At 56.3% G+C, this 11,602-nt stretch overlaps 1 protein-coding gene across 1 annotated transcript in view; it reads left to right on the forward strand.

Annotated features, from left to right (window-relative positions):
• The first annotated feature begins 219 nt into the window (after nucleotides 1–219).
• Nucleotides 220–11,602, forward strand: part of LOC144508729 (uncharacterized) — a 45,945-nt gene continuing 34,562 nt past the window's right edge. Inside the window, exon 1 of the mRNA XM_078237037.1 lies at nucleotides 220–307. Coding sequence (XP_078093163.1) covers nucleotides 220–307 — 88 coding nt within the window. The remainder of the gene's footprint in view (nucleotides 308–11,602) is intronic.

Genomic DNA, 11,602 nt, shown 5'->3' on the forward strand with positions numbered 1-11,602 from the left:
TATCTTTCCGGAATTGGATGACGAATTAGCCAGAGCAAATCTGGTTCCCTTACCATCAGGTAATGCAATGATAATGGAACTATTAACTATAATCACTGCAATCAATATCTACCCATTTCGTCCACAACTGACTTACAGGAACAAGACATGGAAATTCCCCAGTGGTGGTGGTTGTGGTGGGAGGGGGGTGGGAAGGGGGGTGGGGAAGCTTTGAGATCCATGGTACCAAACGTCACCTGTTTCCCCCTGAACACGTCACCTTCCCTGCACGTCACACCTGTAATGACTCAGAGGATTGGATCCCAAGGTATTGGTTTTGGAAACAGTCGTGTTTGATTTGCCCTACTGTCCCAGATATCGTAGAAATCATAGAAACCCTACAGTGCAGAAGGAGGCCATTCGGCCCATCGAGTCTGCACCGACCACAATCCCACCCAGGCCCTACCCCCACATATTTTACCCGCTAATCCCTCTAACCTACACATCCCAGGACTCTAAGGGGCAATTTTTTAACCTGGCCAATCAACCTAACCCGCACATCTTTGGACTCCTTCTGCACTGTAGGGATTCTATGTACACATCTCATCAGAGATGTGATTTGCAGCAAGGGAGATTGTGTTAAGAAAGGACGTGAGAGTCTTGGGAAGTTGAGGAATTCTGACCAGTGCGTGCTTGTGAATGTTGTTCCGTCTTCCTACAAACCAGGCTGACCGAGACGCAGCGAGGGTGGGGGGGTGGGTGTGTTTTATGTGTGAGGGCGAGTGCAGGAAGACATTTTTCAAAGCTGAGATCATCTGGGAAGGCGAGATCAGGATGTTGAATTTGATGATCAAAATGAATGCGGAGCAGGCTCGAAGGGCCGAATGGCCTACTCCTATTTTCTATGTGCTTTCAAGTGTCAGCTTTCCTCCATCGGATAGCAGCACCTCGGGAGGACCTGTGTTCAAGCCCCACTACAGGGACTGGAGTGTAAAAGCGCAGGCTAATGAGTGGCAGCACTGAGGGAGTGCAGCACTGTCAGAGGTGCCCTCACCTCAACGAGACTTTAAACCCAGGCCCAGTTTGCCATCTCTGATAGCTGGAAGTGATCCCATGGTTCAGTTTCCACCAGGGCAACCAGTTTGAATTTAAATTCGATGAATAAAAATCTGAAACTGAAAGCGGTTCTCAGTGCTGCTGACCACAAAACTCCCCTCGATTTGTTGTAAAAACCCGTCTGGTTCACTCGTGTCTCTTTAGGGAAGGAAATCTGCCGGCCGTACTCGGTCTGACCTACATGTGACTCCAGATCGCAGCAATGGGCCTTAAATGACCTCGCCACTCGGCCACCTTCTGGAGGGCAGTTAGGGATGGGTGAAAGATGCCGACCTTTTCACCGATGTCCACATCTCATGAAAGAATAAAATGGAGAAAAAAAATAATGAAATGAAGTGTTCCTTTGATCTACACTCCTTCAAGGGTGAACATCCTGCCAATTCCTGTCAGGATCGTTTGTGCGTTTCCTTAAGAGCAGAGAGGGAGTGCTGTCTAATGTCTTGTATCCATTGTTTATTGGGGTGGCACAGTGGTTAGCACTGCTGCCTCACGGTGCCAGGGATCGGGGTTCGATTCCGGCCTTGGGCAACTGTCTGTGTGGAGTTTGCAAGTCCTCCCCGTGTCTGCGTGGGTTTCTTCCGGGTGCTCCGGCTTCCTCCCACACTCCTCCTCCCACTCCCATAAGATGTGCAGGTTAAGGGGATTAGCCATGCTGAATTGTCCCAAGATGTGCAGGTTAGGTGGGCTGGACATACTAAATTGTCCCTTAGTGTCGCAAGATGTCTAGGTTAGGCGGATTGGCCATAGTAAATGGGTGAGGTTACAGGGATAGGATGAGAGCCTGGGTAAGATGCTATCAGAGAGTTGGTGTGGATGTGATGGGCCAAATGGCCTCTTCTGCACTGTGGAAATTCTGTAATCGTCAATTGACGTCACTTTTTAAAAATAGAAACACCCGGTCATTATCATGTTGCTGTTCTGTGGGATCTCGCTTTGCGTGGATTGGCTGCTGCGTTTCCTGCAGCTCGTGACCAGACTTGCGGGAAGTGCTGTGTTGACTGTAAAATGGTTAAGAGGCAGGGGAGGTGCTTCAGAAATGTCAGGGTTCTGTTGGATTACACCTGACCTTTCGTAAGCAACACACAACATTGGTCTCCAATCTGATGGGAGAAATATGCGTTCTGGTCTCCCAGGGAATGTTTGTTTGTTTTTCCCCCCCATCAATGAGGGAATTTCCCCCCCTCGTTCTGCACAGTCACTCCATCTCAAGTGTGAGAGGAGGGAATCCCCTGATATTGTATTATTCAACAGTTCAAAATGTAACACTTCTCCTTTCGTGAAGTGATCCTTTTGCTCTGCAGTTGTAACTCTATTTTTATCAGACTCTTCTTTCCCTGATTTTGTTTGCAGTTTCTTTTGTAGACCTGGTAGACATCCAGCCTTCGACCGAACACTGCAGAAATAACAGCTGAATGATGGCATTGTTACACTGCTGCCAATGGGAGCTTGCTGTGCACAGATTGGCTAACATTCCCCTTCCACTGCTGTCCTCCGAGGAGGGCTGCGTTATAGGAGGTGCTGCTCTTCAGATGAGGAAGATCCAATTTATTTTAAAATTTGGAAACTCTAAAGAGATGAGTGTTGGGGAAAGGGGCCTTGAGGGTTCTGGAACCAAGGCAGGTAGCTGGGGGTTGGATGGATGATGATCAGATCTAACTGAATGACAGAGCAGGCGCGAGGAGCTGAATGATTTGAGTTATTATTGTCATATGTATTGCGATACGGTGAAAAGTATTGTTTCATGCACGCGATACAGACAAAGCATACCTTTCATAAGGAAAGGAGAGGGTGCAGAATGTAGTGTTACATCATAGCTAGGGTGTAGAGAAAGATCAACTTAATATGGTAAGTCCAATCAAATGTCTGATGGCAGCAGGGAAGAAGCTGTTCTTGAGCCGGTTGGTACGTGACCTCAGATTTTTGTGCCTTTTTTCTCGACTGAGTATGTCCGGGGTGCGTGGGTTCCTTACTTATGCCGGCTGCTTTTCCAAGGCAGCAGGTAGTGTAGATGGAATCAATGGATGGGAGGCTGGTTTGCGTGATGGGCTGGGCTACGTTCACACAACCCTTTGTAGTTTCTTGCGGTCTTGGACAGAGCAGGAGCCATATCAAGCTGTGATATAACCGGAAAGGATGCTTTCTATGGTGCATTTTATAGTGGACATGCCGAATTTCCTTAGCCTCCTGAGAATGGCCTACTCCTCCTGCTCCTGTGTATCAACCTCGGATGGGGTGCGGGGTTGGGGGGGATCTGAATGGCTTTCAAGCTGATGGCAAGAGCTGTAGAAGTGTTGAGTGATGGAGGAAAGCTTGACTACTAACCCACGGAGAGTGTGTGTGTGTGTGTGTGTCTGGATACTGTATTGGTGCTGGACAATGAGGAGTGTCAGCCATCGGTATAAGAATGGTGATGGGTTGGAGAAAGCTTCTCTTTTAGAACTCACTGAATCTAACCCATGCCAGGCCTGAGGGTTCAGCTTTTGATTGAACCTTCTACACACAAGCTCCTGATGCAGATCCTTCCAGATCAGACACTGTCTGCCTGGAGGGCTCCTGGACAACACCCAAGGTGCTTAACAAAAGAAAAACCAACAATGCTGTTAGAAGTGGAAAGATGTGACACTCTGATGGCAAGATGTCAGATTGATGTCAGATGTTTATCAATGCTTATTTGACAATCAACTGGTGGTGTGGTTTGAGAAACTGCACTCGGCGAAACCAGCTCTAGACATTGTTACACCTTCTATTTGCATAGAACCTTCTGCGTTGTTTCAAAAAAAAAACATCTTCCGGAAGGACCAACTGAAACAAAATATGACCCTGTGCCGCAGGGAGATATTGGAACAGCTGACCGAAAGCTTAAGTCAAAGAGATCGGTTTTAAGGAGTGTCTTAAGGGAGGAGAGGAAGGTGTGGAGAGATCTAGGGAGGCAATTCCTGAGCTTGGACCCCCAGGCAGATGAAGGTCAATGGTAAAGCAACGGGAATTGGGGGGGGGGGATGGAAATGTGCAGGAGGCCACAGCAGCATGGCTTGGGCTGGGAGGTGATGCCACCCATGAACAAATAGCTTTCCAGCCGCCACTGTCGGAGGCCGGAACAGGCCGGAGGCCATTCTGCCCCTCGAGCCTGTTCAGTCAGGCTGTACTGATCAGTGACTCGACCCCCATTGGTCCACATCCCTCAATTGCCTTGCGAAACACATGCCTATCACTCTGAGAATGGTTGAGGTCAGGGTACTGGGTTCGGGTTCAGAAAGGACTTCATTAATGCTGGGGTTGGTGTCTTGAAATGAGGCGGACTCTGCAATGAAAAGGTGGACAAACCTACATTTACATAGCACCTTTTGCCACTCTGGAATGTCCCCCGGGGGGTTTTGAGGCGCGCTGTCACTGTTGTAACACAGGAAACGTGGCAGCCAATTTGTACACGGCCAAATCCCAGAGACAGCCATGAAGTAAAGGATCAGATTGTCTGCTTTATGCTCCGGAACAGTGGGGAGAGCTTTCCCCATCCTCCTTCCCAACGGTGCTGAGACCTTTTGTACCCAACTGGGAGGTGGGCCTGAGGCCTGGGTTTAATGTGAGCAGCAAACAGAGCGGGCAAGGCTCGGTGAGGTTCTCTGGGCCAATGTTTTACACATTAGGCAGCGCCAACTCTATTTCACATCACCCTGGTTTCAGTGTGTTCCTTTACCAAATCAAACTCCTCGTATCCCAGGCAGCAGTGAGAGGGGGGAGGTGCGGCGTGTGTGCGTGGGGAGGTGGTGGGTGTGTGTGTGTGTGGGGAGGTGGTGGGTGTGTGTGTGTGCGTGTGGGGAGGTGGTGTGTGTGTGTGGGGAGGTGGTGTGTGTGCGCGTGCGTGTGGGGAGGTGGTGTGTGTGTGCGTGCGTGTGGGGAGGTGGTGTGTGTGCGCGTGCGTGTGGGGAGGTGGTGTGTGTGTGTGTGTGTGTGGAGGTGGTGTGTGTGTGTGTGTGTGGGGAGGTGGTGTGTGTGTGTGCGTGTGGGGAGGTGGTGTGTGTGGGTGTGTGGGGAGGTGGTGTGTGTGGGTGTGTGGGGAGGTGGTATGTGTGTGTGGGGAGGTGGTGTGTGTGCGTGCGTGTGGGGAGGTGGTGTGTGTGCGTGCGTGTGGGGAGGTGGTGTGTGTGCGCGTGTGTGTGGGGAGGTGGTGTGTGTGTGGGGAGGTGGTATGTGTGTGTGTGGGGAGGTGGTGTGTGTGTGTGGGGAGGTGGTGTGTGTGCGCTTGCATGTGGGGAGGTGGTGTGTGTGGGGATGTGGGGTGTGTGGGGAGGTGGTGTGTGTGGGTGTGTGGGGAGGTGGTGTGTGTGGGTGTGTGGGGTGGTGGTGTGTGTGGGTGTGGGGAGGTGGTGTGTGTGCGTGTGGGGAGGTGGTGTGTGTGCGTGTGGGGAGGTGGTGTGTGTGCGTGTGGGGAGGTGGTGTGTGTGCGCTTGCATGTGGGGAGGTGGTGTGTGTGCGCTTGCATGTGGGGAGGTGGTGTGTGTGGGTGTGTGGGGATGTGGTGTGTGTGGGTGTGTGGGGAGGTGGTGTGTGTGGGTGTGTGGGGAGGTGGTATGTGTGTGTGTGTGTGTGTGTGGGGAGGTGGTGTGTGTGTGTGTGGGGAGGTGGTGTGTGTGTGTGTGGGGAGGTGGTGTGTGTGTGTGGGGAGGTGGTGTGTGTGTGTGGGGAGGTGGTGTGTGTGTGTGGGGAGGTGGTGTGTGTGTGTGGGGAGGTGGTGTGTGTGTGTGGGGAGGTGGTGTGTGTGTGTGGGGAGGTGGTGTGTGTGTGTGGGGAGGTGGTGTGTGTGTGTGGGGAGGTGGTGTGTGTGTGTGGGGAGGTGGTGTGTGTGTGTGTGTGGGGAGGTGGTGTGTGTGTGTGTGTGGGGAGGTGGTGTGTGTGGGGAGGTGGTATGTGTGTGTGTGTGTGGGGAGGTGGTGTGTGTGTGTGTGTGTGTGGGGAGGTGGTGTGTGTGTGTGTGTGTGTGGGGAGGTGGTGTGTGTGTGTGTGTGTGGGGAGGTGGTGTGTGTGTGTGTGTGTGGGGAGGTGGTGTGTGTGTGTGTGTGTGGGGAGGTGGTGTGTGTGTGTGTGTGTGGGGAGGTGGTGTGTGTGTGTGTGTGTGGGGAGGTGGTGTGTGTGTGTGTGTGTGGGGAGGTGGTGTGTGTGTGTGTGTGTGGGGAGGTGGTGTGTGTGTGGGGAGGTGGTGTGTGTGTGGGGAGGTGGTGTGTGTGTGGGGAGGTGGTGTGTGTGTGGGGAGGTGGTGTGTGTGTGGGGGAGGTGGTGTGTGTGTGGGGAGGTGGTGTGTGTGTGGGGAGGTGGTGTGTGTGTGGGGAGGTGGTGTGTGTGTGTGTGTGTGGGGAGGTGGTGTGTGTGTGTGTGTGTGGGGAGGTGGTGTGTGTGTGTGTGTGTGTGTGGGGAGGTGGTGTGTGTGTGTGTGTGTGTGGGGAGGTGGTGTGTGTGTGTGTGTGTGTGGGGAGGTGGTGTGTGTGTGTGGGGAGGTGGTGTGTGTGTGTGGGGAGGTGGTGTGTGTGTGTGGGGAGGTGGTGTGTGTGTGTGGGGAGGTGGTGTGTGTGTGTGGGGAGGTGGTGTGTGTGCGTGTGTGGGGAGGTGGTGTGTGTGCGTGTGTGGGGAGGTGGTGTGTGTGTGTGGGGAGGTGGTGTGTGTGCGTGTGTGGGGAGGTGGTGTGTGTGCGTGTGTGGGGAGGTGGTGTGTGTGTGCGTGTGTGGGGAGGTGGTGTGTGTGTGCGTGTGTGGGGAGGTGGTGTGTGTGTGCGTGTGTGGGGAGGTGGTGTGTGTGTGCGTGTGTGGGGAGGTGGTGTGTGTGTGCGTGTGTGGGGAGGTGGTGTGTGTGTGCGTGTGTGGGGAGGTGGTGTGTGTGTGCGTGTGTGGGGAGGTGGTGTGTGTGTGCGTGTGTGGGGAGGTGGTGTGTGTGTGCGTGTGTGGGGAGGTGGTGTGTGTGTGCGTGTGTGGGGAGGTGGTGTGTGTGTGCGTGTGTGGGGAGGTGGTGTGTGTGTGCGTGTGTGGGGAGGTGGTGTGTGTGTGCGTGTGTGGGGAGGTGGTGTGTGTGTGGGGAGGTGGTGTGTGTGTGCGTGTGTGGGGAGGTGGTGTGTGTGTGCGTGTGTGGGGAGGTGGTGTGTGTGTGCGTGTGTGGGGAGGTGGTGTGTGTGTGCGTGTGTGGGGAGGTGGTGTGTGTGTGCGTGTGTGGGGAGGTGGTGTGTGTGTGCGTGTGTGGGGAGGTGGTGTGTGTGTGCGTGTGTGGGGAGGTGGTGTGTGTGTGCGTGTGTGGGGAGGTGGTGTGTGTGTGCGTGTGTGGGGAGGTGGTGTGTGTGTGCGTGTGTGGGGAGGTGGTGTGTGTGTGCGTGTGTGGGGAGGTGGTGTGTGTGTGCGTGTGTGGGGAGGTGGTGTGTGTGTGCGTGTGTGGGGAGGTGGTGTGTGTGTGCGTGTGTGGGGAGGTGGTGTGTGTGTGCGTGTGTGGGGAGGTGGTGTGTGTGTGCGTGTGTGGGGAGGTGGTGTGTGTGTGCGTGTGTGGGGAGGTGGTGTGTGTGTGCGTGTGTGGGGAGGTGGTGTGTGTGTGCGTGTGTGGGGAGGTGGTGTGTGTGTGCGTGTGTGGGGAGGTGGTGTGTGTGTGCGTGTGTGGGGAGGTGGTGTGTGTGTGCGTGTGTGGGGAGGTGGTGTGTGTGTGCGTGTGTGGGGAGGTGGTGTGTGTGTGTGTGTGCGTGTGTGGGGAGGTGGTGTGTGTGTGTGTGTGCGTGTGTGGGGAGGTGGTGTGTGTGTGCGTGTGTGGGGAGGTGGTGTGTGTGTGCGTGTGTGGGGAGGTGGTGTGTGTGTGCGTGTGTGGGGAGGTGGTGTGTGTGTGCGTGTGTGGGGAGGTGGTGTGTGTGTGCGTGTGTGGGGAGGTGGTGTGTGTGTGCGTGTGTGGGGAGGTGGTGTGTGTGTGCGTGTGTGGGGAGGTGGTGTGTGTGTGCGTGTGTGGGGAGGTGGTGTGTGTGTGCGTGTGTGGGGAGGTGGTGTGTGTGTGCGTGTGTGGGGAGGTGGTGTGCGTGTGTGGGGAGGTGGTGTGTGTGCGTGTGTGGGGAGGTGGTGTGTGTGTGTGTGTGGGGAGGTGGTGTGTGTGTGTGTGTGGGGAGGTGGTGTGTGTGTGTGTGTGGGGAGGTGGTGTGTGTGTGTGTGTGGGGAGGTGGTGTGTGTGTGTGTGTGGGGAGGTGGTGTGTGTGTGTGTGTGGGGAGGTGGTGTGTGTGTGTGTGTGGGGAGGTGGTGTGTGTGTGTGTGTGGGGAGGTGGTGTGTGTGTGTGTGTGGGGAGGTGGTGTGTGTGTGTGTGTGGGGAGGTGGTGTGTGTGTGTGTGTGGGGAGGTGGTGTGTGTGTGTGTGTGGGGAGGTGGTGTGTGTGTGTGTGTGGGGAGGTGGTGTGTGTGTGTGTGTGGGGAGGTGGTGTGTGTGTGTGTGTGGGGAGGTGGTGTGTGTGTGTGTGTGGGGAGGTGGTGTGTGTGTGTGTGTGGGGAGGTGGTGTGTGTGTGTGTGTGGGGAGGTGGTGTGTGTGTGTGTGTGGGGAGGTGGTGTGTGTGTGTGTGTGGGGAGGTGGTGTGTGTGTGTGTGTGGGGAGGTGGTGTGTGTGTGTGTGTGGGGAGGTGGTGTGTGTGTGTGTGTGGGGAGGTGGTGTGTGTGTGTGTGGGGAGGTGGTGTGTGTGTGTGTGTGGGGAGGTGGTGTGTGTGTGTGTGTGGGGAGGTGGTGTGTGTGTGTGTGTGGGGAGGTGGTGTGTGTGTGTGTGTGGGGAGGTGGTGTGTGTGTGTGTGTGGGGAGGTGGTGTGTGTGTGTGTGTGGGGAGGTGGTGTGTGTGTGTGTGTGGGGAGGTGGTGTGTGTGTGTGTGTGGGGAGGTGGTGTGTGTGTGTGTGTGGGGAGGTGGTGTGTGTGTGTGTGTGGGGAGGTGGTGTGTGTGTGTGTGGGGAGGTGGTGTGTGTGTGTGTGTGGGGAGGTGGTGTGTGTGTGTGTGTGGGGAGGTGGTGTGTGTGTGTGTGTGTGGGGAGGTGGTGTGTGTGTGTGTGTGTGGGGAGGTGGTGTGTGTGTGTGGTGTGTGTGGGGAGGTGGTGTGTGTGTGTGTGTGGGGAGGTGGTGTGTGTGTGTGTGTGGGGAGGTGGTGTGTGTGTGTGTGTGTGGGGAGGTGGTGTGTGTGTGTGTGTGGGGAGGTGGTGTGTGTGTGTGTGTGGGGAGGTGGTGTGTGTGTGGGGAGGTGGTGTGTGTGTGTGTGTGGGGAGGTGGTGTGTGTGTGTGTGGGGAGGTGGTGTGTGTGTGTGTGTGGGGAGGTGGTGTGTGTGTGTGTGTGGGGAGGTGGTGTGTGTGTGTGTGTGGGGAGGTGGTGTGTGTGTGTGTGTGGGGAGGTGGTGTGTGTGTGTGTGTGGGGAGGTGGTGTGTGTGTGTGTGGGGAGGTGGTGTGTGTGTGTGTGTGGGGAGGTGGTGTGTGTGTGTGTGCGGGGAGGTGGTGTGTGTGTGCGTGCGGGGAGGTGGTGTGTGTGTGCGTGCGGGGAGGTGGTGTGTGTGTGCGTGCGGGGAGGTGGTGTGTGTGTGTGCGTGCGGGGAGGTGGTGTGTGTGTGCGTGCGGGGAGGTGGTGTGTGTGTGCGTGCGGGGAGGTGGTGTGTGTGTGCGTGCGGGGAGGTGGTGTGTGTGTGCGTGCGGGGAGGTGGTGTGTGTGTGCGTGCGGGGAGGTGGTGTGTGTGTGCGTGCGGGGAGGTGGTGTGTGTGTGCGTGCGGGGAGGTGGTGTGTGTGTGCGTGCGTGGGGAGGTGGTGTTGTGTGTGTGTGCGTGCGGGGAGGTGGTGTGTGTGTGCGTGCGGGGAGGTGGTGTGTGTGTGTGTGTGCGGGGAGGTGGTGTGTGTGTGTGTGCGGGGAGGTGGTGTGTGTGTGTGTGTGTGGGGAGGTGGTGTGTGTGTGTGTGTGTGGGGAGGTGGTGTGTGTGTGTGTGTGTGCGTTGGGAGGTGGTGTGTGTGTGTGTGTGTGGGGAGGTGGTGTGTGTGTGTGTGTGGGGAGGTGGTGTGTGTGTGTGTGTGTGGGGAGGTGGTGTGTGTGTGTGTGTGGGGAGGTGGTGTGTGTGTGTGTGTGGGGAGGTGGTGTGTGTGTGTGTGTGGGGAGGTGGTGTGTGTGTGTGTGTGGGGAGGTGGTGTGTGTGTGTGTGTGGGGAGGTGGTGTGTGTGTGTGTGTGGGGAGGTGGTGTGTGTGTGTGTGTGGGGAGGTGGTGTGTGTGTGTGTGTGGGGAGGTGGTGTGTGTGTGTGTGTGGGGAGGTGGTGTGTGTGTGTGTGTGGGGAGGTGGTGTGTGTGTGTGTGGGGAGGTGGTGTGTGTGTGCGTGGTGTGTGGGAGGTGGTGTGTGTGTGCGTGCGGGGAGGTGGTGTGTGTGTGCGTGCGGGGAGGTGGTGTGTGTGTGTGCGTGCGGGGAGGTGGTGTGTGTGTGTGCGTGCGGGGAGGTGGTGTGTGTGTGTGTGTGCGGGGAGGTGGTGTGTGTGTGTGCGTGCGTGTGGGGAGGTGGTGTGTGTGTGTGCGTGCGTGTGGGGAGGTGGTGTGTGTGTGTGTGTGTGTGTGTGTGTGGGAGGTGGTGTGTGTGTGTGTGTGTGTGGGGAGGTGGTGTGTGTGTGTGGGGAGGTGGTGTGTGTGTGTGTGTGTGGGGAGGTGGTGTGTGTGTGTGTGTGTGCGTGTGGGGAGGTGGAGTGTGTGTGTGTGTGTGCGTGTGGGGAGGTGGTGTGTGTGTGGGGAGGTGGTGTGTGTGTGTGTGTGTGGGGAGGTGGTGTGTGTGTGTGTGTGTGTGTGTGGGGAGGTGGTGTGTGTGTGTGTGTGTGTGTGGGGAGGTGGTGTGTGTGTGTGTGTGTGTGTGGGGAGGTGGTGTGTGTGTGGGGAGGTGGTGTGTGTGTGGGGAGGTGGTGTGTGTGTGTGTGGGGAGGTGGTGTGTGTGTGTGTGTGTGTGTGTGTGTGTGTGTGTGGGGAGGTGGTGTGTGTGTGTGTGTGTGTGTGTGTGGGGAGGTGGTGTGTGTGTGGGGAGGTGGTGTGTGTGTGGGGAGGTGGTGTGTGTGTGGGGAGGTGGTGTGTGTGTGGGGGAGGTGGTGTGTGTGTGTGTGTGTGTGGGGAGGTGGTGTGTGTGTGTGTGGAGGTGGTGTGTGTGTGTGGGGAGGTGGTGTGTGTGTGGGGAGGTGGTGTGTGTGTGTGTGTGGGGAGGTGGTGTGTGTGTGTGTGTGGGGAGGTGGTGTGTGTGTGTGTGTGTGTGTGTGGGGAGGTGGTGTGTGTGTGTGTGTGTGTGTGGAGGTGGTGTGTGTGTGTGTGTGGGGAGGTGGTGTGTGTGTGTGTGTGGGGAGGTGGTGTGTGTGTGGGGAGGTGGTGTGTGTGTGTGTGGGGAGGTGGTGTGTGTGTGTGTGTGTGGGGAGGTGGTGTGTGTGTGTGTGTGTGTGTGTGGGGAGGTGGTGTGTGTGTGTGTGTGTGGGAGGTGGTGTGTGTGTGTGTGTGTGTGTGTGGGGAGGTGGTGTGTGTGTGTGTGTGGG

Source organism: Mustelus asterias, chromosome 20 (genome assembly GCF_964213995.1).
Source record: "Mustelus asterias chromosome 20, sMusAst1.hap1.1, whole genome shotgun sequence".
Classification (NCBI taxonomy): domain Eukaryota; kingdom Metazoa; phylum Chordata; class Chondrichthyes; order Carcharhiniformes; family Triakidae; genus Mustelus; species Mustelus asterias.